Raw genomic sequence first — 27,962 nt, forward strand, 5'->3', positions numbered from 1 at the left:
GGTTTCTCCCAGCGTTGTCTCCTTCTATTCGGATTTCATTCATTAAAAAGCTGACAGTCGCTTCTGCATTTATCTGATGATGACGGTTTTTGGCAAGTTCAAGTTGAATGAAACGCATACATCGCATATTTTCTATACGAATGCAATTATCTTTAGTTGTATCTTTCGCCACACATTTTAGTACATATATGCATCTATTTTTACCCAGCCCATTACAATTTCTAATGGTACATGCAACTACAAGCATTTTTGGGCCACTCAGTCTTGGCAACTGTTCAACAATCATTGCCAGAAACACGTATAAGACGAACACGTACTACTTAGAAACAAGTACAACCAAAATATTTCAAAGATGTTTATTTCAAATGTACACAGACAGATACTATTTTGATAGAAGCTCATGAAGTCAGTGTACTCGCAAACAGCTGTTTTTCAGCCTTTGGCCTCTTTTGCAGAGCCTACAGCTACGACTACTGGCACAACTACACTTAAAACTACGAATACAGAGTGGGGCCGAAAGCAACAAGCTGCCACCCGTTCATATACACACACACATTCGCATTCACCCACTTTGCGCCACTTCAATCAACAATCAAGAGAGAACAACTGCAAGAGCAAGACACAGAGCGAGAGCGGGAGAGAGAGAGAGAAACTCTAAGCAAACACAGTGTGCTGAAACGCAGTGGCGTAATCCCGCTAATCCTGAGCGACCACAGATTGCGTATACTCGCACCACTGTGCACTGAGACACAATTCGTCGCCGCATGCTGCGTGCCGCAGTATTTTCAGTATATTCAGCACTCGGCAATCGGCAATCCGGCCATCGGCATACTCGTAGTCGCTTTCTGCCGTGCTCGTCAGTCTAGAGAGTAATATCGACACGAAAAGTAAGTTCTGCTGTGCTTCCGTTGGCCCACTAGCATCGAGTATATATATAAAACATATACATATAGAAATATATGAATGTATAAATGCGTGCGTGTGTGTTGAAAACGTCTCATGGAAATTGTGGAAAATCCATTGAGTTGGCTCCAACGTGCCGCAGCGAGCTTCCAGCGCGTGTTCAGTTCAAAGTGATTAATCCGGGAATTGCATAAGAAAATGCAATTAATTTACGGAAAATATTAACAATTTGTACAAAAATTTTCGGTTTCTGTGCCAGTTTCTTGTGCTGCCCAGGGCTTTGCGTGTGATATTTTTGGATATGTGTGCGCTCGTCAATGCTTCGGGCCACGTTCGTGCGCCGATGAGACCAAAAATAAACACTCCGAACTGCTGGCAAACCAAAATGTCTATCAACCAGCCACAGAAAACCTGAAAGAAGTGAACCAGAGATACTACAATACCGAATGTATTGAACGAAACTATCTCAAAATATCATTAGCTAGTGCCGGGTAATTCTTTGGAATTTGAAATCAACGCAACGCAACCCGACGCGTAGCCTCATTGCGTGCCATCGGACCCTGGATTACCGATGGCCGCCCTAATCCTACGAAAGACTCCAGACAAGCTAAAAAAAAATTTATAAATGAAGAAACACAGTTTTAGTTTTCCAACTCTAAATACTGCATTCCATCGAAAATAATAAAATATCCCATAATTATATCAATTAAAATATGTAAAAAACAAAACATATGTGCTAATAATCAGTCAAAAAATAATTATATGTAGACTATAGTCTACATAAATACATATTTATCTAGATATATATATTTAGATATAGATATATAACGTAACATCCGATTTATCTGCAGTAAATTTGGCAAACCCCCAGAAAAATATAATATACCTATTTATACAATTAAACATGCCAAGAGACAGCACACATAAAGCAGCAAAGTGAATTGCAAACCACGCGAAAAGTGAAAAACAACAAAATGCAAAACGACAAATGACACAGAAACGCGACAAACAGAAACCGGCTGAACAGCTGGGCGAAGAACTTGGCAAGCAAAGCAAATGGCCAACTAAAATCCGACGAGCCCTCGTGCGCGCCAAAAGAGAAAGAGAGCAGAAAGGAATGGGTCAAAGAGAGAGAGAGAGAGAGAGTAGCAATAGCATAGTTGGGGAGAATGGGTGAAATGTTATGATTGCTCTCGCGAGACTTAATCCATTGAATAATATATTTATATACTTGCGCAAGTATATGCTGAAAGAATTACAATTGGAATGTGTCAGAACATTTAAAGATTTTTTTGTTTATCGCATTAAGAGTTGCCAATTATTTTTTTGAATATTAGGATCATGGAAATTTTGTGAAAAAATATAGTTACGGTTATATTTTTCAGACATCTCTATTTATTTGTTTGGTGCGTTAGAAACGTAGAAAGAGGGAAATAAATTTTATCGATAGTGTTCTAAAATATACATACAGAAATGAATTTATATTGAAATATTTAACAAAATTGCAGTTATTCTGACGAGCAGTATACAAATTATTATTATCTCATAATCAAAATTAAATAGATTGATAAAATAAAACATTTCTTTATTGTAATAATTATTTCTTTACTCTTCTTCAATACGAATATTAATAATTCTATAAATAATTTATAAAATACATTTCACATTATCGATTCAAATTGATAAAATAAAAACATTTGTACTATTATAACAACTGCTTACTTCAATAGAAAATTTAGGAAATTCAAATGTACTTAAAAAAATAAGGGTAATTTGAACAATAAACTGAAACGTTGAATACATATAATTATACCATATTTAAAGAAATATGCTTAGGCTCTGAATTAATTAATAGACACGAAAATCAAATTTGAATCAAATTGCCAATGATGCACAGTAATGAAAAAGAAAAAATCAAACACTTTGATTTATAAATGAATATTATTGTTTTGTTTTCTTTTAAACCGAAGGAGATACCGGAGCACATAAACAAATATTCGAAATATTTCGATACACAATAAAACAATTGAATAGAATTTTGATTGGGCGCGGCGTTCGTTGCGTTACCAAGCAAAATGGCTGAAGCGGAAGGTGGCTCCGAGCAGGATGATGTTTCATTCCTGAGAACGGTAAGTACCAAGTACTCCAAGTGCTTAAACTTGAATCGATAAATATACAAATGCAAACAAAACAAAAGCAAGCAACGAAATCATCTAAAATCAATTACGTTCAGTCAATAAAATATAACGGGGATTTCACACAATTGCTATCATAAAGCACACACACACAGTGATAAGGGGATCGCAGGGGGTGGGAGAGTGGGGAGAGTCGGTTGAGCCTAACGATGTGAGGCATTGACTAGAGCTGATGCTAGAGCTAGAGCTCAACGAAGGATGCTTCGCAAAGGATACTGTATAGGAATGTATTGCATTTATTTATGGTTGCTGGTCTCACATGCGGGCAAAACATCCTTACATACCGCTAGCTTTCTTTATAGCTGCCAATAAATACAAAAGTCAGGTCACAATTTCAATCACAGTTGAGTTTAAAGCTTTCAACAGATTTGTTGCCTCACTTTACATGGAGAGGGGCAGCATCTGCTGCTGCTGTTTGTTGTTGATGCTGCAGAGAAAAGGAAAGAATCGAATGAACACATCAGCTGACAAATGCATCAATATATCAATGCCTACACCTGGCTACGAAAATGACAGTCATTATGTGTAAATATGTACGAGTTATGTATAACAGAGAGTTGAACAGTTGGCAACCCTCTGGCCAAAGTGCCGACCATGGTCCCTTTTGGGGGCAACGAGGTCAGCGTTTGGCACCTTGCTGCAATAAATAAACATTGTGCTATGTTTCGGCATCACCCCGAGTACGATATGATGAGCGTATCTTGTTTATGCCCGTAGGCCTGCTGCTTCCACTTTCACTTTCACTGCCACTTCCACCTCCTCCACGAGTTTGTCTTTTTCTTCAGCTTCACGTTAAATTCAATAAATATGGCCCAAAACATAGGCTAAAATAACAGTTGTAACTGTAACGGTTCACCCTCTTCAACCATATTTCTTCTGTGTGTCTGTTGTCTGCGCTTCAGATCTCTCTAGAGGCTTGGGTTGTGTTGAGATTGGGGGGGGTGATTGCTATTGGGACTTTCCTGGGGACAGCAACGTCTGGGGAGCTGTTTCGGTTTAGTTGTTTGACGTCAAGTTTGCGCTTAAAGGTAATTCCATCAAAATTTATAGTTACTATCGAAAGATGCTACCCATCATTTGGCCAATTCGCATTGAGAGGCCTAAATGTGCAATGTTGCCAAAACACTTAGCCAAAGCGATGTCAAGCGTAAGTCGAATGCAAATAGATTCATGGCATAGGGCACAATCTACATGCATACTATACACATCGAATATGTATGTGTTAGTTGCGGTTGGATTTTCTCATTTTTAAATAGTTTGAGGGCAGACGATTGGCAGGGCTAAAGGACATCGGACAACGGCAGTTGGCATTTCATTCGTATTTAAATTATGTAAATTGCTCGATTCGAAATCCATTACCGTTCATTTAACTTTGACTACACACAACAATTCTGGCCACAATCCCATCTGACTTGGCAATTGGTTCGTGCCACGACTACGACTTAGGGCATTGGGCTCTCAAGTCCGGAGTCAACTGTCGGCTGTCGGGGTCGAGGTCGAGTCGAGGTTGGGCAGCCAGCCTGTAACTTCTCTCTACTCATCGACTCATTTCCTCATTCGGCCATGTTTTACTACCCTTGTGTGTGTCTGTGTGCGTATATAGCTTTTGGTCAACTGACCATTGAGGGCGCTTGGGTAACCAATTACCAATTGGTATTTAGATGATATGCAACACTGTTTATCATGGCCTGGGTCAAGAAATGTCGCACACTTGACAATTAGCAATTATAGTCGAATACCATCTTGAATTTATCATTAACACTTGACAATTGATTTGACGATCTCGCGCTTATCATTTACAGGAAGATATGGTCACGCTTTCCTGCACAGCGACGGGAGAGCGTGTCTGTTTGGCCGCCGAGGGATTTGGAAATCGGCATTGTTTCCTCGAGAATATTGCCGATAAGAATGTTCCGCCCGATCTCTCGCAATGCGTGTTCGTGATTGAGCAGGCCCTATCCGTGAGAGCCCTGCAGGAACTGGTGACAGCTGCCGGATCAGAGACCGTAAGTACAATCATTTGGATTCGATCTGCATGTGCACAGATCCACAGAAAAACTTCTTCATAGATGATATTCAGAGATATGTGCACGTAAAAAAAATACGTATAATGCATAAATCAAATGTGTCCCAAATAAATACGAAAAAAAAAAACAAAAAAAGCGTTACCCAATACAATATTATCCAGTTCCTTGCGCTACTTTTACCGTCTCCAATATCCACTTCCTGTTGGACTTTAATGCGACCGTTATAATGATATAATGTTCGTTCCGCAACAGACATTTAAATTCATATATATCTCCAACTATATCCTATCTGCATGTTCTTACTATATTCGTACTATTTTCCCATTTCTCTTTTTACGCAAATTGTAATCTCTAAATTTTTCGTTATTTTTCAAAATTTTTCTTATACATAAACACAACAGGATAGTCAAGTTGTAAGTATACAGAACGTTCGTTAATGGTATCGAACTTTTGAATTATAATAAATCGCGCTTCTTTCTCTTTTTGTATCTTTATCTAAAAATTTTCTCTATCTTACTATACTACTTTGGTATAATCTAGTATGTAGTCGTAGTACTTACTTGCTATCTTTGCTCTCTGTTTTCTTTTTTCTGTTCTCTGTTCTACGCTCTTTGCTCTTTGCTTCTCTGTCTCTCGTCTAGCGAGCTTTAGCCTAGTCTAATAAATTTACTGCAGTTCTCAGACGCGTAACTCTCTGTAATTTTCTCTCTATGTACTATATATACTAAGTATTTTTTACTATATGTTTTGAGGCAAACCAGGCCGAGGAGGAGTCAGTTCATTACTCAACTGTTTTCGTTATGTTCCCATCTAACATCACAACATACCCTTACTTCGATCGAGTACTTGCACTTTCAATTAACTTCAGACAACAACTACTACTACAAATGTACAAATTAAATACTCTTTTTTTTGGAATGGCATATTTACTACTCGTTCTCGTACCTCACGTGTTTCTTTTGATTTAAGTAGTGTAGAAACCAAACAAACCAATCCCTTGTAGTCTGTCCTTGAGTATCACATAGTGGCAACACTTACTAAAGACTATCATAATCCACAGGGCAAGGGCACCGGATCTGGGCATAGAACCCTGCTCTACGGCAATGCCATACTCTTGAGGCATCACAACAGCGACATGGTAAGATTGCATATAATTATTAATGGATCTATTGACGTACTGATCATCATTTCTGTTTCAGTACCTGGCCTGCCTGTCAACGTCGTCATCGAACGACAAGCTCTCCTTCGATGTGGGTCTGCAGGAGCACAGTCAGGGTGAAGCCTGTTGGTGGACAGTGCATCCCGCAAGCAAGCAACGTTCCGAAGGTGAAAAGGTGCGTGTGGGAGACGATCTTATTCTTGTATCTGTGGCCACCGAGCGTTATCTGCATACAACCAAGGAGAATGAGCAGTCGATTGTCAATGCCAGCTTCCACGTTACCCACTGGTCGGTGCAACCCTACGGCACTGGCATCTCCCGCATGAAGTATGTGGGCTATGTGTTTGGCGGAGATGTCCTTCGATTCTTTCATGGCGGCGACGAATGCTTGACAATACCCAGCACCTGGGGACGTGAAGCAGGTCAAAAGTAAGCTGAATTCCCAGCTCTATTAATCAGAGACTAATTGTAATCCTCTTCCAGTATTGTCATATACGAGGGAGGCGTGGTCATGGCGCAGGCACGTTCTTTGTGGCGCCTAGAGCTGGCGCGCACCAAGTGGACGGGCGGCTTCATCAACTGGTATCATCCCATGCGTATACGTCATATAACAACTGGACGCTATCTGGGCGTCAACGAGAGCAACGAGCTAATCCTTGTCAAGAAGGAAGAAGCATCGATTGCAACGACGACTTTCTGCCTCAGGCAAGAAAAAGACGACGAAAAGAAAGTGTTGGAGGACAAAGACTTGGAGGTCATCGGTTCACCTATCATCAAATACGGAGACACCACCGTCATCGTCCAACATTGCGAATCCAGCCTGTGGCTCAGCTACAAAAGCTACGAAACGAAAAAGAAGGGTGTCGGCAAAGTGGAAGAGAAGCAGGCCATTCTCCATGAGGAAGGCAAAATGGACGATTGTCTTGATTTTTCCCGATCACAGGAGGAAGAATCGAAGACTGCACGCGTCATCCGCAAGTGCAGCAGTCTCTTCACCCAGTTCATCACGTAAGTTGTAAACTTAAACACAAGTTGATTATACTCTGAGTAACATATCCAATGTCTTCCAATAATTAGCGCTCTGGAGACTTTGCAATCTAATCGTCGACACTCAATATTTTTCCAAAAAGTCAACCTCAACGAGATGGTCATGTGCTTGGAAGATTTGATCAACTACTTCTCCCAGCCAGAAGATGACATGGGTAAGCTTACGCACAATACTTCATTTACACTGCATTTCTCAGAGGCTGCGGTTCTTGATGATTGCATGACCGAACTGTTAAAAAAAATTATGGTATCTAGAGCAGCTAAACATTGAAAATAATGAAGATTGTAAAAGATTTATTTTGTAATTGTAAAAGATTCATAATGCATATGAATGAATATGTATTCTGTTATTTCTAACTAGTAATCTATTGCAGTTAAAATCAATTTTTAAAAATATTTTGAGTTTTTTAAATATACATTATATACACTATTTTTACTAAATTCTTCGACATGGCATTCTCTTAATAAGAAAATTTTATTTTAAAATTGACACGTTTTACATTTTTTAACATTTAAAGTAATTTTTGTTATTTTACCTAATATTCACAAAAATTTATTTAATGGATCATTTTGTTATTTTTTCATATAAATTTATTAGTTTCATATTTTTTTTTAAGATGATTATTTTATAGTTATTTTAGGTCTACACAAAATGGTCGTACGGTTACAGTGTAAATACAACACAAAAAATAATTCTCTCATTAATTATGTTCGATGTTTACAGAGCACGAGGAGAAACAGAATCGATTCAGAGCCCTGCGCAATCGTCAGGATCTGTTCCAAGAAGAGGGCGTGCTCAACCTTATACTTGAGGCAATTGACAAGATCAACATTATTACCTCGCAGGGCTTCCTCGCCAGCTTCCTGGCTGGTGATGAGACTGGTCAGAGTTGGGACTTGATTTCCACCTATTTGTACCAGTTGTTGGCAGCCATCATCAAGGGCAACCACACGAATTGCGCTCAGTTCGCAAACAGCAATCGGCTCAACTGGCTTTTCTCACGTCTCGGCTCTCAGGCGTCCAGCGAAGGATCTGGCATGTTGGATGTGCTGCATTGCGTGCTCATCGATTCGCCTGAAGCTCTGAACATGATGCGAGATGAGCATATCAAAGTGATTATATCGCTGTTGGAGAAACATGGTCGTGATCCCAAAGTACTCGATGTCCTGTGCTCTTTGTGCGTGGGTAACGGAGTCGCTGTCCGTTCCTCGCAAAACAACATTTGTGACTTTTTGCTGCCCGGCAAGAATCTTCTGCTGCAGACTCTGCTGGTCGATCACGTGGCCAGCATTCGTCCCAACATATTCGTGGGTCGTGTCGATGGCTCCTCCATGTACCAGAAATGGTACTTCGAGGTGACCATGGATCACATCGAGCAGACCACCCACATTATGCCCCATTTGCGCATCGGTTGGGCCAATACCTCGGGCTATGTGCCATATCCAGGAGGTGGCAAGAAGTGGGGTGGCAACGGCGTGGGCGATGACCTTTACTCCTTTGGCTTTGACGGCGCCTTCCTGTGGACTGGTGGACGCAAAACCCTCGTTGTGGATTCCCTACCAGAGGAGCCATACATTCGCAAGGGAGATGTCATTGGCGTGGCAATCGATCTCTCGGTTCCCGTCATCACTTTCACTTTTAACGGCGCCAAAGTGCGGGGCTGCTTCAGGGACTTCAATCTGGATGGCATGTTCTTCCCCGTGATGAGTTGCTCATCGAAACTCAGTTGCCGCTTCTTGTTTGGCGGTGATCACGGTCGCTTGAAGTATGCTCCACCCATGGGATTCTCAGCGCTGGTGCAGTGTCTGATGCCCCATCAGGTTCTCAGCTTGGATCCGTGCTTCTATTTTGGCAATCTTAGCAAAAATGTGTTAGCTGGACCATGGCTTATCGAGGACGATACACCGTTTGTGCCCAAGCCTGTCGACACCACAGGTGTTTCCTTGCCCAGTTCTGTAGACCAAATCAAAGAAAAACTTGCCGAGAACATTCACGAAATGTGGGCTTTAAATAAGATCGATGCGGGTTGGTCTTGGGGTGAGCATCGCGATGACTATCATCGCATTCATCCTTGTCTCACCCAATTTGAGAAGCTGCCCGCAGCGGAAAAGCGCTACGATAATCAACTTGCAGTCCAAACGCTCAAGTAAGTAATCGATCCTCTATACCAAGTATCCACTATAAGCTGCTTGCATTTGAGTAATATAACAGGAAGAGGAAGGCATCCCCGACCATATAAAGAAAAAAAAACTTTTTAATGGGCAAAAACGCCTACTTTCTAGGGGTCTTAGTCGCTTTGCACCCTATGGTGTATTTAGAATGTAAATATACCAAATATACAATTTCTCATATTTTTTTGGTATATTACTTTAATATATTTTGAGAATAATATCGCAATATTTTGCTTTTATTCCAAATGGGTAGTGGGTATCTCACAGTCGAGCACACTCGAGCTTTCTTTCTTGATTTTTTTTTGGATGCGAGCACAATTTTTTTTAATATCAAGATAATTGTCATTATGTCTTTCACTTTTTAATCGCAGGACAATCATTTCTTTGGGCTACTACATTACCATGGACAAGCCGCCAGCACGTATTCGCCCCGTGCGCTTGCCCAATGAAATCTTCATGCAGGCCAATGGCTACAAGCCAGCACCGCTGGATCTCAGCGCTGTGACGCTGACTCCAAAGCTGGAGGAGCTGGTGGATCAGCTGGCCGAGAATACACACAATCTGTGGGCACGCGAGCGTATTCAACAGGGATGGACTTACGGTCTCAACGAAGACTCAGAGAATCATCGCAGTCCCCATTTGGTGCCCTACTCCAAGGTGGATGAGGCCATCAAAAAGGCCAATCGCGACACCGCCTCCGAAACAGTGCGCACCCTGTTGGTCTACGGATACGTGCTGGATCCACCGACTGGAGAAGGCACCGAGGCTCTACTGGCTGAGGCGCAGCGACTCAAGTTCGCTGCCTTCCGCACTTATCGTGTAGAGCGCAATTATGCCGTCACCTTTGGCAAGTGGTACTTTGAATTCGAGGTGCTAACGGCGGGTCCGATGCGAGTTGGTTGGGCACGCGCTGATTGCTATCCAGGCGCCATGCTGGGCAGCGAGGATACCAGTTGGGCCTTCGATGGCCACAATGTAAGTATGCAAGGGTTGAAGGGTTGACAGAATTTTCACATAGGCATTTGGGGGCCCTTCTCATCAATCAATGGTAATGCGATGTGAATGCCAGACACGTCGATTGGTATCGCTTTAATGGAAGATCAATTGAAAAAAATCAAACCCCACCCCTGATTATAGGTGACCAAAATGCACGCCGGATCCATTGAGCACTTTGGTGTTCGCTATGAAGCTGGTGACGTCATTGGTTGTTTCATCGATGTTAAGGAGCAAACCATCAGTAAGGACCCTTAGACACACTATCAGTTCAACGCAATATTGCGTTGCCTTCGTTGTTTTTCTTACATTTACAATTTCGTTTTGATCGAACGCATTTTGTTTAACTCTTCTCTCTTCATTCAATAATTTGTTTTCTAATCATTTTATTTTGTTAATTTAGCAATACACTCATAATTGATCATTAACCAACAAAAATAAATTATAAATTTAATTTGTAATGGGGCTGCGAAAAGACTCACACGAACATACTATATTCGAAATGCACTCTGAACATTAATATTGCAATTTTTAGGAAGAGAAAGTCTACGGTGGCAACAGTGAATCCTTCGGGAAACAGTGTGGACCTGGGGATATAGTCGGAGTCTTTTTAGATCTAGCCGATCACACAATTAGTAAGAAACGCACATAAATGCTCGTTTGTTGTAATGTAAACAAAACCAAAAAGAAAACCCCAACAAAAAAAAAACAAAAAAAAAAGAATTGTAAATCCGTGCTTTTGATATCTACTAAATGTCAACCAGGTCCCTGCTATATGACAGCTAAGTACAATTACCATTACAGTACCTTGCACTTCCATGACATCAAGAAAATGACCTAAGCTCGAACCTATAGACAGCAGTTTACCATATCGATATCGTTTCAACATGAGCTCAACGTAGGGTATCATTACTCGAAATTCTTGAAAACACACACACGTTGATCCAAATCTTTTTATATTTACATTTTACGGTCACTTTTTGTAGTCCCCAGAAATATAATTATACATTTTACATAATTTTTGTTAATAAGTCCAACAAATGTCCCATGCCCTAACACCCAATTTTTGTTACTTTGAACACAAAGCCTAACAGTCGCATAATATTGAAGGAATACCTGCTGAAAAGGTGACACATCAGCTCATCTCAAAAAGCTTGTTAATTATTACTATTTGCCTGTAATAACACCCTTAGCATTAAGTTCAAAGTTTACTTAACTAATCAAGGAATGAGATAAAAATCATATGATATATGTACTTTTCCTTATCGATTTTTTCGCAAATTTATTTTTTAAATAAAGTTAATTAACGCGGATTTAACTTAAAAGTGCTCAAACTTAATCAAGTCAAATAAATTTGAAATTAATTAATAAATAAATGAATATTGAAGCAAATTTAATTTATATATTTCAAATGATTCTCAATTTCATTCCGCACTATTAAATAAATAACATTATGTAAAATTTAGCATGTCAGCTAACAGTTAGAACTGTTTAATCAGCTTTTTCAATACTAAACCAAAGAATGGCAAGGAGAATTGCAAAAAAAAACAATACAAATTTAATACGCACGTATTTTATCCCTAGAGGACTTTTGTTTTGTTCTAGTGCGATGCGCCTTTTTAGTGAATTCTGATTTCTATATAGCTAAAGTCAAGGCATAAAGAGTCGATGAGAACACACATTTTTTGATAATGCGGCGATTTTGGCCTAATTAGAATTCTTAATTTCCTTAAATGCAGCTTCGTTAAGATTACTTATAAAAGACATTATATACTATTGCGAAGATTCTCACCTAAATGCTGTTATAATACTCGCTTAGGCTTCTCGTTGAATGGAGAACTTCTCATGGATGCTCTGGGAGGTGAGACAACATTCGCCGATGTGACTGCTGAGGGAGTTGGCTTTGTTCCCGCCTGCACTCTGGGTGTTGGCCAAAAGGCACGCCTCATTTATGGCCAGGATGTGGACTCCCTCAAGTTCTTTACGACCTGCGGTCTCCAGGAGGGTTATGAACCGTTCTGTGTGTAAGTATGATAAACTTAAATCCATGATTTGATTTTTAATTAAAGTTATTATTAGCAATATGCGACGACCGGTTACCCACTGGTATACCAAGGATCAGCCCATATTTGAAAACACTGAAGAAATGCCCGATTGCCGCATTGATGTCACCCGTATTCCTGGAGGTGCTGATACTCCACCACATTTGAAGATATCGCATAATACATTTGAGACCATGGAAAAGGCCAACTGGGAATTCTTGCGTCTCTCTTTGCCAGTAACTTGCATGAGTGAGTTCATTAGCGAGCAAGAGAAGGCGCGTCGCTGGGAGGAGATCAAAATCCGACAATACCGCCTAATGCGTGAGGCCCAAGAGGCTGCCGCTCAGCAACAAACCCAGAATGCCGCACACATGGATCATATGCTTAAGAGTGGCTTCAATATGAATGACATTAAGGGGCTTACCCGTGGCAACTTTGATGATCATACCGAACCGGAGGCAGAACACATGATGCGTGGTGGACCCTCTCGACCACCACGCAAAGGCTCCTTGACCCGCAACATTACCTTCGAATCAGACATGACAGCCGCTTTGGATGAGATGCAACGTTCATCCTCAGTGCTGGACATAAACGGCTTGGGTGATGATTTGGATGATAAGAAGAAACGTGGACGCAGCCCGTTCAAGTTCTTCTCGAAGAAATCACGCGACCAGAGTCGCGAGTCCAAGAGCGGTGCTCGAACGGCAGACACCTCTTTGGAACGTCGCAACACGGTGGCACATGGCAGGAATGTGGTCAATCAGCAGATGACCACAAGGACGCCAACGCTGCGTCTAAATAACGTAAGTAATAGCTACTAAATAAACTACTCAACTTATGTACATATTTATTCTAATTACAGTAAATATGAGTATATATTTTGTGCTAGTTATAAATTGCATGTGAATTAATAGAAACAATTGAATAACCGTCATCCATTAACAGGCTGAAATTCCACCCAGTCCTGTACCGCAGGGACCCAAGCAGCTAAGCTCAACTAATCTGGGTCAGCCACCCGTCGAGTCCTCGGGCAATGAGATGTTTGATGCCGAGTGCCTTAAGCTGATCAACGAATACTTCTACGGCGTACGTATCTTCCCCGGCCAGGATCCCACACACGTCTACGTTGGGTGGGTGACAACACAATATCATTTGCACAGTCGCGAGTTCAACAAGAACAAAGTGCGACGTGGCTCCGTGTATATCGAGGACTACTACGAAGTGCCCATTGAGCGCATAGATCGCCAGAGTTGCTATGTGGTGCGTGCCGACGAGTTGTTCAACGAGGTAACCCAAGATGCCTCAGGCAAGGGTGCATCGCAAGGCATGTTCGTGGGTTGCTTTGTGGATACTGCCACTGGCATTATACGTTTCACTTGCGAAGGCAAGGAGACCTCGCATCGCTGGATGATGGAGCCGGACACCAAGCTGTTCCCAGCCATCTTTGTGGAGGCCACAAGCAAGGAAATTCTACAGATTGAACTCGGTCGCACTCCAACCACATTGCCGCTATCAGCTGCCGTGTTGCCAACCAGTGACAAGCACATCAATCCACAGTCGCCGCCCCGCTTGAAGGTGCAGTGTCTGCGTCCACATCAATGGGCGCGTGTCCCGAACACATCACTGCAGGTGCACGCTCTTAAGTTGTCTGACATACGTGGCTGGTCGATGCTCTGCGAAGATCCTGTTTCAATGCTGGCGCTACATATCCCCGAGGAGGACCGTTGCATTGACATTCTGGAGCTGATTGAGATGGACAAACTGCTCTCGTTCCATGCGCACACACTCACTCTGTACGCTGCCTTGTGCTATCAGTCCAATTATCGCGCCGCCCATGCTTTATGCCAGCACGTTGACCAAAAACAGCTGCTTTATGCCATCAGATCGGAGTATATGAGTGGACCACTACGTCAGGGCTTCTATGATTTGCTGATTGCTCTTCACCTCGAGTCGCATGCAACGACCATGGAAGTGTGTAAGAATGAGTATATTACTCCATTAGGTGCCGAACTCAAGGAGCTCTATGCCGAGGACGAAATGCGCCACTCTTTGCGTTCCCTGGTCACGGAATCTGTGCGTCCTCAGCTGCGTATGACAGAAATTACGTAAGTGTGTTCAGATCCAAGTTATATTTCCTTAGATACATAGCCAAGATCCACACGGTTCATATGCATATAAGATTTGCTTCTTTCCTACCTTGCACTACTTTTGCACTTGGTCTCTGTTTCGAATGTTGCTCATTTTCTTTCCAATACTTTCAATCGCTACAAAAAAAAAAACAAATCAACAACATCAACCAACCACCAACCAACCTGCATCGATCCAACACTTCTTCTCAATGCACCACCAATCGATACCGTTACCGATACCGAATCACCACAACAACAACAACAACAACTCCCACCGTTCAGACCCCCTGTGATTGCAACATCTAGTATGCCAAGTGTTTCCAGCGAACCGATACCCAACATCGATCAGTTGTACTCCCCGAAGTTCCCCTTAGAAGTAGTCAGAGAGTTCGTCATGGAGGCGCTCAAAGATGCCGTGGAGATCAATCAGGTGCACAACCGTGATCCCATCGGTTGGACCAACGAAAATCTTTTCTTGTGAGTACTGACTTTCTGACTTACACTACAAATAATTTATAAGTCCTGTGATGTGTCTTTTTCCAGGCCTTTGATCAAGTTGACCGATCGCCTACTGCTAGTGGGCGTCCTTACAGACGACGACGTTCAGAAACTATTAGTAATGGTTGATCCGGAAACTTGGGATGCCACATTCGCCAGAGGTGGGAAACGCTTGAACTGAATTTGGATCCTCATAGAAACAGAGAAGAGCAATCATCTATCTTTATCTTTATCTTTATTTCGATTTTTTCAGAGGGAAAGGACGAGCATCGTAAGGGACTACTCACCATGAAGATGGCCGAGGGAGCCAAGCTGCAAATGTGCTATCTCTTGCATCATCTCTACGATACACAACTGCGTCATCGCGTGGAGAGCATTATTGCATTCTCGCATGATTTTGTGGGAGATCTGCAAACTGATCAGTTGCGACGTTATATCGAGATTAAGCAATCCGATTTGCCAAGTGCTGTTGCGGCCAAAAAGACCAAAGAATTCCGTTGTCCACCACGAGAGCAAATGAATCAGATTCTCTGCTTTAAGAATCTTGAAGCGGACGATCAGGATAATTGCACCTGTGGCCTTGATTTGCGCAGTCGCCTCTGCGAATTCCACGATCTGCTTATGCAGAAGGTATCGCTGAATGCGCTGCAGGAGCCCGATGGTACCGAGATAACTACGATCGAAGAAATTAAAACCGGTCCCATTACGAAAATTTATAATTTTATTAATACCGTCAAGGAGCTTGAGGAGGGACCTAAGGAAGTGGAGGAGCCTGAGAAAAAGACACCCGAAGAGGTTTTCCGCAAAGTCTTAATCAAAACCATTGTCAGCTGGGCTGAAGAATCACAAATCGAAAATCCAAAGTTGGTACGCGAAATGTTCAGTCTACTCGTGCGACAATACGATACTGTTGGTGAGCTGGTACGAGCTCTTGAGAAGACCTATGTGATCAACAATCGGGCACGAGATGATGTCGCTGAGATGTGGGTTGGCCTCAGCCAGATAAGAGCACTCTTGCCTGTCCAAATGAGCCAAGAGGAGGAAGAGTTAATGCGCAAGCGCCTCTGGAAGCTGGTAAACAACGCCACATTCTTCCAGCATCCTGACTTGATACGCATCCTGCGCGTTCACGAGAACGTCATGGCGGTCATGATGAATACGCTAGGACGTCGTGCACAGGCGCAGAGCGATGCTCCTGCCCAGACCGACGGAGCCGAGGGTGTACCCTCAAAGGAGAAGGATACCTCACATGAAATGGTCGTTGCCTGTTGTCGATTCTTGTGCTACTTCTGTAGGACAGGACGGCAAAACCAGAAGGCCATGTTTGATCACTTTGATTTCCTCCTGGACAATGCAAATATTTTGTTGGCCAGACCCAGTCTGCGTGGTTCGACTCCACTGGATGTGGCATACTCGAGTTTGATGGAGAACACAGAATTAGCTCTGGCACTTAGGGAACATTATTTGGAGAAAATTGCCGTCTATTTGTCCCGATGCGGCTTGCAAAGCAATTCGGAATTAGTGGAGAAAGGTTATCCCGATTTAGGTTGGGATCCCGTTGAGGGCGAAAGATATCTGGACTTCTTGCGCTATTGCGTTTGGGTTAACGGTGAAAGTGTCGAGGAGAATGCGAACCTTGTCATTCGTCTTCTTATCCGTCGTCCAGAATGCTTGGGACCGGCTCTAAGAGGAGAAGGAGAAGGTCTCTTCCGTGCCATTTGCGAGGCAAATCGTATGTCGGAACGCATCTCGGATCGCTGTAAGATGCAAGACGAGGCTGAAGGCACCATAGCCGGACTGAATTTCACCCATCCGCTACCCGAGAGCGATGAAGACGAAGACTATATCGATACCGGAGCAGCAATATTGAATTTCTATTGTACGCTGGTTGATCTCTTGGGCCGATGTGCCCCGGATGTATCTGTAATCGAGCAAGGGAAGAACGAATCACTGAGAGCTAGAGCTATTTTGCGATCTCTTGTGCCACTGGAAGACCTTCAGGGTGTGCTCAGTTTGAAATTCACCCTAACACAAACAGCTCCAGGCGAGGAGAAACCGAAATCGGATATGCCCTCCGGTCTCTTGCCCAATAATAAGCAGAGCATTGTTCTATTTCTGGAGCGCGTGTACGGCATTGAAACGCAAGATCTTTTCTACCGACTGTTGGAAGATGCTTTCCTACCCGATCTGCGTACTGCCACCATTTTGGATAAGAGTGATGGATCGGAAAGTGACATGGCTCTAGCCATGAACCGATACATTGGCAACTCGATTTTGCCACTTTTGATCAAGCACTCGAAGTTTTACAATGAGGCGGAGAATTATGCCAGTCTGTTGGATGCTACGCTGCACACGGTCTATAGGTTATCTAAGAACCGTATGCTGACCAAGGGGCAACGTGAGGCTGTATCCGATTTCCTAGTCGCGTTGACATCACAAATGCAACCTGCCATGCTGCTCAAGCTATTGCGCAAGTTGACTGTTGATGTATCCAAACTATCGGAGTATACGACGGTTGCTCTCAGGGTAAGTCTTTTGCTGATTTATTGACCTATTTGATCTGTAGCTCATTTAATTCATTTGCAGCTGCTCACTTTGCACTTCGATCGTTGTGCCAAGTACTACGGCTCCACTCAAGGCCAAGGCTCATATGGGGCCTCGTCCGACGAGGAGAAGCGACTTACCATGCTTCTCTTCTCCAATATTTTTGACTCGCTGAGCAACATGGACTATGACCCGGAACTGTTCGGTAAAGCTCTGCCCTGCCTTATTGCCATTGGCTGTGCCTTGCCACCAGACTACAGTCTCTCAAAGAACACCGACGAGGACTATTATGGCAGGCAAATGGGCGCTCCCGACCAACCGCAATACGTGCCCAATCCCATCGATACCAACAATGTGCATCTTGATAACGATCTCAATTCGTTGGTGCAAAAGTTCAGTGAGCACTATCACGATGCTTGGGCCAGTCGTCGATTGGAAGGTGCCTGGACATATGGCGAAGTGCGATCAGATAGCGAACGCAAGCACCCTCGTCTCAAGCCTTACAATATGCTCAGCGAATATGTACGTAGTGGAAGCACAAATCTACTTATCATATTTTACTGGACATCTGAAATCACCTCATCTTGAACTTATTAATAGACTAGAATACTTTCTAAATAAATTATTTTTTATTATATTAGGAACGTGAGCGTTACCGTGATCCGGTGCGTGAATGTCTGAAGGGTTTGCTGGCCATTGGCTGGACCGTGGAACACCAAGAAATGGATTTGCCCCAGAATCATCGTGGCTCGACGCGTCGTCAGTCGAAGCCCCAAATTGTATGTATTCAATTGTCATAGAATATTCGGATATATTCAATATATGAAAATATCTGATATTTAAATCCGTCTATAAAACTAACGAAAATCCCATTTTATTTCAACTAACGACAAACGAATTTTCTTTCGCTTTCAATGGGAATCCCTTAACCCACAATTGGTCAATCACTGCTTACATCAAAAACCATATCGAAATTCCACCACAACAAATCGCGATTCATGACTCGCGGGAAATACACTTATTTACACACTGCGGGCGCTTAAACAATAGCATGATTTTCAGAACGAGGGAAGTCCTTTCAACTACAATCCACATCCTGTGGATATGAGCAATCTGACGTTAAGCAGGGAAATGCAGAATATGGCCGAACGTTTGGCTGAAAACTCCCACGACATTTGGGCCAAGAAGAAGAACGAGGAGCTCAATGGATGTGGTGGGGTCATCCATCCTCAGCTGGTGCCCTATGATCTCCTTACCGACAAGGAGAAGAAGAAGGACCGCGAGCGTTCACAGGAGTTCCTCAAGTACATGCAATACCAAGGATACAAGTTGCACAAGTAAGTTAAGCCCATCTCGGAGATCGATATATTAAATTTGATTCATTGCTAGGCCCTCTAAGGGTGGTGCTGTTGAGGAAGGCGGAGCCACTCAGGCAGCTGTTGAACTGCGCTTCTCCTATTCGCTGCTCGAAAAGCTCATCCAGTATCTGGACCGTGCTACCATCAACATGAAACTGCTCAAGCCATCGACCACATTCAGTCGACGCACCTCATTTAAGACCGCATCGCGGGATATTAAGTTCTTCTCGAAAGTGGTGTTGCCTCTAATGGAAAAGTACTTCTCAACTCATCGCAACTATTTCATTGCCATAGCTACGGCTACTAATAACATTGGAGCTGCCTCACTGAAGGAAAAGGAGATGGTGGCATCCATATTCTGTAAGCTGGCCGCTTTGCTGCGCAATCGGTTGAGCGCCTTTGGTCCGGATGTCCGCATCACGGTTCGATGTCTGCAAGTGCTTGTCAAGGGTATCGATGCCAAGACCTTGACCAAAAATTGTCCAGAGTTTATTCGTACCTCGATGTTAACATTCTTCAATCAGACTTCCGATGATCTGGGCAACACAATTCTCAATCTGCAGGATGGAAAATACAGTCACCTGCGTGGCACGCACCTCAAGACTTCCACATCACTGGGTTACGTCAATCAGGTTGTTTTACCTGTACTAACGGCGATGTTCGATCACTTGGCAGCCTGTGACTATGGCAGTGATCTACTGCTGGACGAGATTCAAGTGGCCTCTTACAAAATTTTAGCTGCCCTCTATCATCTGGGTACCGATGCCACTTTGACACACGATCGCAAGTATCTAAAGACCGAAATCGAACGTCATCGGCCCGCATTGGGTTCGTGCCTTGGCGCTTATAGCTCCTGCTTCCCTGTTGCCTATCTGGAGCCGCATCTCAACAAACACAATCAGTACTCGCTGCTCAACCGCATTGCGGATCACTCATTGGAGGCACAAGACATCATGGTCAAAATGGAGAGCTGCATGCCCAATTTAGAGGCGATCCTTAGTGAAGTCGATCAGTTTGTAGAGTCCGATAAAACATACACGGATGCTCCGCATATCATAGATGTCATTTTACCCTTGTTGTGTGCCTATCTGCCCTTCTGGTGGTCCCAGGGACCCGACAACGTCAGTCCCACAAGTGGCAATCACGTCACCATGGTAACCGCTGATCACATGAACTCGCTGCTGCGCAACGTTCTTAAGATGATCAAGAAGAACATTGGCAATGACAACGCTCCATGGATGACACGCATTGCCGCCTACACCCAGCAGATTATCATCAACACCTCGGAGGAGCTGTTGAAGGATCCATTCCTTCCGCTCGCCGAGCGAGTGAAGAAGCGCACTGAGAACATGCTCCACAAAGAGGAAAGCATGCGCGGCTTCATCAAGTCAGCCACCGATGACACTTCACAGGTGGAAACACAACTCCAGGAGGACTGGAATTTGCTTGTGCGTGACATTTACTCATTCTATCCACTGCTCATCAAATACGTGGACTTGCAGCGCAATCATTGGCTGAAAGACAACATACCGGAAGCCGAGGAGCTGTACAATCATGTCGCTGAAATTTTCAATATTTGGTCAAAGAGCCAGTACTTCCTCAAGGAGGAGCAGAACTTTATCTCGGCCAATGAAATTGACAACATGGCCCTGATTATGCCCACGGCCACTCGACGCTCTGCCATCTCAGAGGGCGTCCCCGCAGTGGGCGGCAAGGTTAAAAAGAAAAAGAAGAACAGGGACAAGAAGCGTGACAAGGACAAGGAAGTGCAAGCAAGTTTGATGGTCGCCTGTTTGAAGCGTTTACTGCCGGTGGGCCTTAATCTGTTTGCCGGTCGAGAGCAGGAACTGGTGCAGCACTGCAAGGATAGATATCTAAAGAAGATGCCCGAATACGATGTCATCGAGTTTGCACGCAATCAGCTAACTCTGCCCGATAAACTGGATCCCTCAGATGAGATGTCCTGGCAGCATTATCTCTACTCTAAGCTGGGCAAAACCGAGGAATTGGTCGATGAACAAGCACTGGAAAAGGTCAACACCAATTCGAATGAGAAAGGCAAAGATAAGACCCAGGAGACGGTTGATCGCATTGTGGCAATGGCCAAGGTTCTGTTTGGATTGCACATGGTAAGTATATGTCCCAAAAGACGTATATTGGTATTGCAAATACATTTACAAGTACTTATCTTTTATCTTTTATGGTTCTTTTACCATTTCATACTTAATTACTTGATTCTGATTACATTTATTTCAACTATGCACATTTCTCAATTCTTCACAATCTCAAACTTTGTACCCTCAACAATCGTGAACTGTCATCGATCAAAATAATTGTCAACCCGACTCGTGAACCAAACAATTACAGATCGACCATCCACAACAGCAGAGCAAAAATGTCTACAGGAGCGTTGTATCGATACAGAGGAAGCGTGCCGTAATCGCATGTTTCCGTCAAACATCGCTACATTCTCTACCCAGGTTATTACCTCTACTACTATATATGAATGTATTAACATCGATCGAACCGATTGGAATCGTAGACACACAAAGCAATAACAATCAACTACTACTATATAACTAAACTGAGTTTTGACCCGCCCCAAAAAATCTCGCACTGTTTTTTCCGTTTTTTTTTATTCCTCTCATCATTAACTGATTTCTACTAACGCAATACCACTCTGCTGTGACCTTAACCCATGCGCTATATTATTATATATTTTTATGCTCTCGCTATGCTGTATATTATACGATTCAATATAGGCTACCGGCGCCAAGAACAAAACAAAACGTTGGAGTTCCAAAATTTCGGTCGCTCGTCGTCAGGCAGTTATATCAAGCTTACGCGCCAAGCATCTATATCGTATGAGCAGGTGGTAGTCATGTGAATTACTAATATCTATTCTATAACATAATAATACCCTTTGCAGAGTCCCAAAAAGCAACAGATTGATCTGTCTTTCATTTTTCTTAATTTCCATTTTTTACATTTATGATATATACAGATCTGCAGGGGTTATAAACACCTTTCGGCGATCCGAAAATCCCTAGTTTTGTGCTCTCCTTTCATTTTGTGTTGCAAATTGTTTTAAACATAATAGCACAACTAAATGCATGCCAATCGTGATTTATTAATATTCTTTACTAATAGACGCCATCAAAAATTTTACCCATAGACATCGTGCTTGCAATATCTTTGCTCGTACTTACTACGAACAATGGCTGCAGGAGGAGAATGTCGGTCAAGAGGTTATGATTGAGGATCTGACTCAAACATTTGAGGAATCTGAGAAATCCAAGAAGGATGAAGAGGAAACCGATGGTAAGCCGGATCCATTGACTCAGCTTGTAACGACATTCTGTCGCGGCGCCATGACCGAGCGCAGTGGCGCACTTCAAGAGGATCTTCTGTACATGTCGTATGCTCAAATTGCGGCCAAATCTTGTGGCGAAGAAGAGGAAGAAGGCGGTGAAGATGGCGAGGGTGGCGAAGGCGGCGAAGAGGGCGAAGGAACAAGTATTCATGTAAGCTTCAACATCAAGTTCATGCCCAATTAACCAAAACTAATCAACCTAACCCAATGCTTTCAATTCAATCGATTGATTGAACATAAGTGTCGAATATCACGATTAATGGTAACTATAAGCAGCAATTAGTCCAGCTTTAACAATGAGTAGTTCTATTACAACTGCCAATAAACCAACTAAAAAATTTGTGTATTTCACATATCAAGACTGCAAACTGTCACACATAAAATTTATTTATGCAAGGCGCATTCACCATTGAGAGCGATGTACCCAACATTTTATCGTTCATTTATAGTACCTACATTATTCTTTTGAAACATTCTTTTGAAGCTTAATAGCATTTGTAATGAATATTTCTTACAAAATTGACAACAATTTTAAATGTTTTTCTAGAAAAATATCAAGTTATTTTGTATCCCAAAAAAATTGAAGATTCCATTTTACTGTAATTCTTTTTCCATTAAAATTAGTAAAAAAAAAAAAACTTTAAAAGTATTTCATACTAACAAATATCGGAACGGTACAACGAAATATGTACTGAAATATTTCGACTATAACTAAATTAGAGTTCATTACAATTTGCAGTTTTGATATGTACGCAGATAAATTTCAGTTATTAAAATACTTAATTGTCAACCTTGTCTGACAGGAACAAGAAATGGAGAAGCAGAAGCTGCTGTTCCACCAAGCGCGTCTCTCGAATCGTGGCGTTGCCGAAATGGTGCTGTTGCACATTTCCGCCTCCAAAGGTATACCTTCGGAGATGGTCATGACGACACTCAATTTGGGCATCGCCATACTGCGCGGCGGCAACATTGATATCCAAATGGGCATGTTGAATCATCTGAAGGAGAAGAAGGATGTTGGATTCTTTACATCAATTGCTGGCCTGATGAACTCGTGCAGTGTCCTCGATCTGGATGCCTTTGAGCGTAACACAAAGGCCGAGGGTAAGAGAGTAGTTTAATAGTGGACGTGGTAGCATCCTGCTTATAATTTGCTGGCCTCTTAACTTTCAATTATTATCGTAATTATGATGATTATGTATTTGAATAATTTATTACTCGTATGATTACTGTTATTATTGTGGCACCAACTCATGCATCTGTCCTAAGTATTTCTAAGTTTTGAACTATTGATTTCGTCTTTCCTTCCATCCGACTACTTTCCCAATCACCCAACCAACAAATCCGCATGCCAATCACCAACCAATCAATCAATCAACCACCACCACCATCCGTATATCCCGTATATATGTTGATCCCCGCTATCGTTGTCAAACCCAACGCAATTTTTGCAACAACACAACAAAGAGTATATTCCAAGTGCGGGTGCAGGTCTTGGTGTCGGCTCGGAGGGCGCTGCGGGTGAGAAGAATATGCATGATGCCGAATTCACATGTGCTCTCTTCCGGTTCATCCAACTTACCTGCGAGGGTCACAATTTGGGTAAGAAATGTCTTCTCACATAAATTGTTACAAATTTAATTTATCACGAAATCATCTCCTCCAGAATGGCAAAACTATTTGCGTACTCAGGCTGGCAACACGACCACCGTTAACGTGGTCATTTGCACTGTGGATTACCTCCTGCGTCTACAAGAATCGATTATGGACTTCTATTGGCACTACTCCAGCAAAGAGATTATTGATCCTGCCGGAAAAGCGAACTTCTTTAAGGCCATTGGTGTGGCTAGTCAAGTGTTCAACACACTCACTGAGGTCATCCAAGGTCCTTGCACCTTGAATCAGCAGGCATTGGCGCATTCCAGATTGTGGGATGCTGTCGGTGGTTTCCTCTTCCTATTCTCGCACATGCAGGACAAACTGTCGAAGCACTCGAGCCAGGTGGACCTGCTTAAAGAACTGCTGAATCTGCAAAAGGATATGATCACCATGATGTTGTCCATGCTGGAAGGCAATGTTGTTAATGGTAAGGCATTATGAAAACATACATATCTCCTGACTGACTGACCGACTTAACTGTCTACCACTCTCAACACTTAAAGCCTATCCTGCTAGAAGGCATCCTTTACCAGACAAACTGTTTAGATTTCATTCCAAAGGAAATACGTAAAGTGTACTTAGCAATATAATCTCTATCTTCCTTTAGGCACCATTGGAAAGCAGATGGTTGACACCCTTGTGGAATCTGCCAGCAATGTGGAATTGATTCTCAAGTACTTCGACATGTTCCTCAAGTTGGCCGATCTCATTGAGTCTCCCAGCTTCCATGAAATCGACATGAAGAACGAGGGCTGGGTCATACCCAAAGATTTCAGAGATAAAATGGAACAGTCCAAGAACTACACACCGTAAGTTATCAATGAATATTCAAGTTAAGATTTAACCATGTCTCTTTTAATAGGGAAGAAATGGATTTCCTTTTGGCTTGTTGCGAACGCAATCACGAGGGCAAAATCGATTACCGCGCCTTCGTTGAGCGTTTCCACGAGCCATCAAAGGAGATTGGTTTCAACCTGGCTGTGCTGCTGACCAACCTCAGTGAACACATGCCCAATGAGCCGCGGCTGGCCAGATTCCTGGAGACAGCGGGCTCTGTCTTGAACTACTTCGAGCCGTTCCTGGGTCGCATTGAAATTCTGGGCAGCTCAAAGCGTATCGAGCGTGTCTACTTCGAGATCAAGGACTCCAACATCGAGCAATGGGAGAAACCTCAAATTCGTGAATCCAAGCGAGCCTTCTTCTATTCCATTGTCACCGAGGGTGGCGACAAGGAGAAACTCGAAGCCTTTGTCAATTTCTGTGAGGATGCCATCTTTGAAATGACTCACGCTTCTGGTCTCATGGCCACAGACGACGGCGGCGGCAATGTGAAACGCGACACGGCCTACAGTTCCTATATGAGCGAAGAGGAGGAGGAGCGTGCCGCTCGAGATCCCATTCGACGAACCATTACCGCAGTCAAGGAAGGCCTTAAGTTCGGTGTCCACATGTTAAGCCCAGCGAATATCAAGCATCAAATTGGAGTCATGCAAACCAAATCCATACCGGAACTCATTGTTGGATTCTTCAAGATCATCTTCTACATGTTCTATTACACTGGCTACGCTCACTTCTGTGTTGTGCGATATATCTTTGGCATACTATTAAATCTGATGCGTGGACCGGCGCCGGAACAAGAGGAATTGGAACCTGTGGTCGAGGAAGAAACGTTTGGACGCGCACTGCCCCCGTTACCGCTTGAGGAGCCTCCAGGTACAGTGCAGGCATTTGGTTTGGACATCAACAAGGAGGAGAACGGCATGTATAAGGTTGTGGTGCACGAGTCGCCTGCTAACTCTTCAGTAGAAGAGGGCGGTGAATCAAGTCCCGAAGATGGCGCTGCTGTGACTGGTGAACTGCTGGAGGGTGAGGTCCATCCTGAACCCATATCCATAGTGGATCTTCTGGGTGGCGAAGCAGCTAAGAAGGCGGCTCAAGAGCGTCAGGAGGCGCAGAAGGCCCAAGAAGCAGCTATGGCCTCTATCGAGGCGGAGGCCAAGAAATCATCGGCAGCTCCACAGGAAACACCAGCTGTGCACCAAATCGACTTCTCGCAGTACACACATCGTGCCGTCAGCTTCCTGGCCAGAAACTTTTACAATTTGAAATATGTTGCGCTCGTCTTGGCCTTCAGCATTAACTTTATGCTGCTCTTCTACAAGGTGACCTCGTTTGCCGAGGAGTCCGAAGGTTCGGGTGAGGAAGAACTGATCTTGGGCTCGGGTTCAGGAGATATACCCGATATGGCTGGCTCTGGTCTTGGCGGTTCAGGTGACGGAGGCTCTGGTGATGGGGACTTTGAGGATGATGATATACCGGAACTTGTACACGTTGATGAGGACTTCTTCTATATGGAGCATGTGCTACGAATTGCTGCCATGCTCCACTCTCTGGTATCGCTGGCCATGTTGATTGCTTATTATCATTTGAAGGTGCCTTTGGCCATCTTCAAGCGCGAAAAGGAAATCGCACGTCGTCTGGAGTTCGATGGTCTATTTATTGCCGAACAGCCGGAAGATGATGACTTCAAATCGCATTGGGATAAATTGGTCATTTCGGCAAAGAGTTTCCCCGTTAACTATTGGGACAAATTCGTCAAGAAGAAGGTGCGTCAAAAGTACAGTGAAACCTACGATTTCGATTCCATCTCGAATCTGTTGGGCATGGAGAAGAGCGCTTTTGCGGCTCAGGAGAGCGAGGAGACTGGCATCTTCAAGTACATCATGAACATTGACTGGCGCTATCAGGTTTGGAAAGCGGGAGTCACCTTCACGGACAATGCCTTCCTCTACTCGCTGTGGTACTTCAGTTTCTCCGTGATGGGCAACTTTAACAACTTCTTTTTTGCCGCCCATTTGCTGGATGTGGCCGTTGGCTTCAAGACACTGCGCACCATTCTGCAGTCGGTCACGCACAATGGCAAACAACTGGTATTGACCGTGATGCTGCTCACGATTATTGTATACATCTACACGGTGATTGCGTTCAACTTCTTCCGCAAATTTTACATCCAGGAGGAGGACGAGGAGGTGGACAAGAAATGCCACGACATGTTGACGTGCTTTGTCTTCCACTTGTATAAGGGTGTGAGAGCGGGCGGTGGTATTGGTGATGAGATTGGCGATCCAGATGGCGATGACTATGAGGTCTACCGCATCATCTTCGACATCACTTTCTTCTTCTTCGTCATTGTCATCCTGCTGGCTATCATCCAGGGTTTGATCATTGACGCCTTTGGTGAGCTGCGTGATCAATTGGAATCGGTCAAGGACAACATGGAGTCTAATTGCTTCATATGTGGCATGGGAAAAGACTTCTTTGATATAGTCCCGCATGGCTTTGACACGCACGTCCAGAAGGAGCACAATCTCGCCAATTACATGTTCTTCCTGATGCATTTGATTAACAAACCAGACACAGAGTACACCGGTCAGGAAACATACGTTTGGAACATGTACCAACAACGTAGCTGGGACTTCTTCCCGGTGGGAGACTGCTTCCGCAAGCAATATGAGGATGAGCTCTCAGGAGGCGGTGGCGGAGGATAGTTGATTTTATTCAATTCTTTTTATTTGTAAGCCAGGCAACAACTACTTTAAAACGAATGCCAATGGACGCAGTTTATATATGGTTGAATATCGATATGATGATACTTGTTTGAATTATTCTCCTAGTCTATAATAAATAAATACATTACATTTAAGTGAACACAATCTATTTTACATACATATATGTATATGATGGACCTTTTCCAATAATGATGATGACGATTCTAGAATGTATACACAAAATGTGAAACAAAATAGATAAACAATGTTCTTAACTCAAACTCTAAATAAATCGATTCATTTTTACCGAAGGCA

General features: G+C 43.2%; 1 protein-coding gene across 14 annotated transcripts; it reads left to right on the top strand.

Annotated features, from left to right (window-relative positions):
- Positions 1-803: 803 nt before the first annotated feature.
- Positions 804-27,958, top strand: LOC117568791 (ryanodine receptor). 14 transcript variants are annotated; one of them, XM_052003896.1, is made up of 28 exons: positions 804-887; positions 2,874-3,032; positions 4,901-5,104; positions 6,186-6,263; positions 6,325-6,713; positions 6,768-7,292; positions 7,362-7,486; positions 8,056-9,478; positions 9,875-10,478; positions 10,641-10,740; positions 12,316-12,520; positions 12,576-13,341; positions 13,484-14,643; positions 14,950-15,144; positions 15,211-15,326; positions 15,419-17,691; positions 17,752-18,231; positions 18,351-18,488; positions 18,760-19,046; positions 19,099-21,196; positions 21,435-21,547; positions 22,243-22,591; positions 22,682-22,702; positions 23,244-23,544; positions 23,908-24,042; positions 24,107-24,526; positions 24,707-24,908; positions 24,962-27,958. In XM_052003896.1, the coding sequence occupies exons 2-28, from the start codon at positions 2,979-2,981 to the stop codon at positions 27,645-27,647; spliced, it is 15,447 nt and encodes a 5,148-aa protein (XP_051859856.1). In that variant the 5' UTR covers positions 804-887; positions 2,874-2,978; the 3' UTR covers positions 27,648-27,958. The 14 variants fall into 14 exon arrangements, with proteins under 14 accessions (XP_051859856.1, XP_051859858.1, XP_034105533.1 ...); XM_052003898.1 differs by having other exon boundaries at positions 23,932-24,042; XM_034249642.2 differs by lacking the exon at positions 21,435-21,547 and adding an exon at positions 21,830-21,939 and having other exon boundaries at positions 14,992-15,144; positions 18,772-19,046; positions 23,932-24,042.
- Positions 27,959-27,962: the final 4 nt, after the last annotated feature.

This window comes from Drosophila albomicans, chromosome 3 (assembly GCF_009650485.2).
Source record: "Drosophila albomicans strain 15112-1751.03 chromosome 3, ASM965048v2, whole genome shotgun sequence".
NCBI lineage: Eukaryota > Metazoa > Arthropoda > Insecta > Diptera > Drosophilidae > Drosophila > Drosophila albomicans.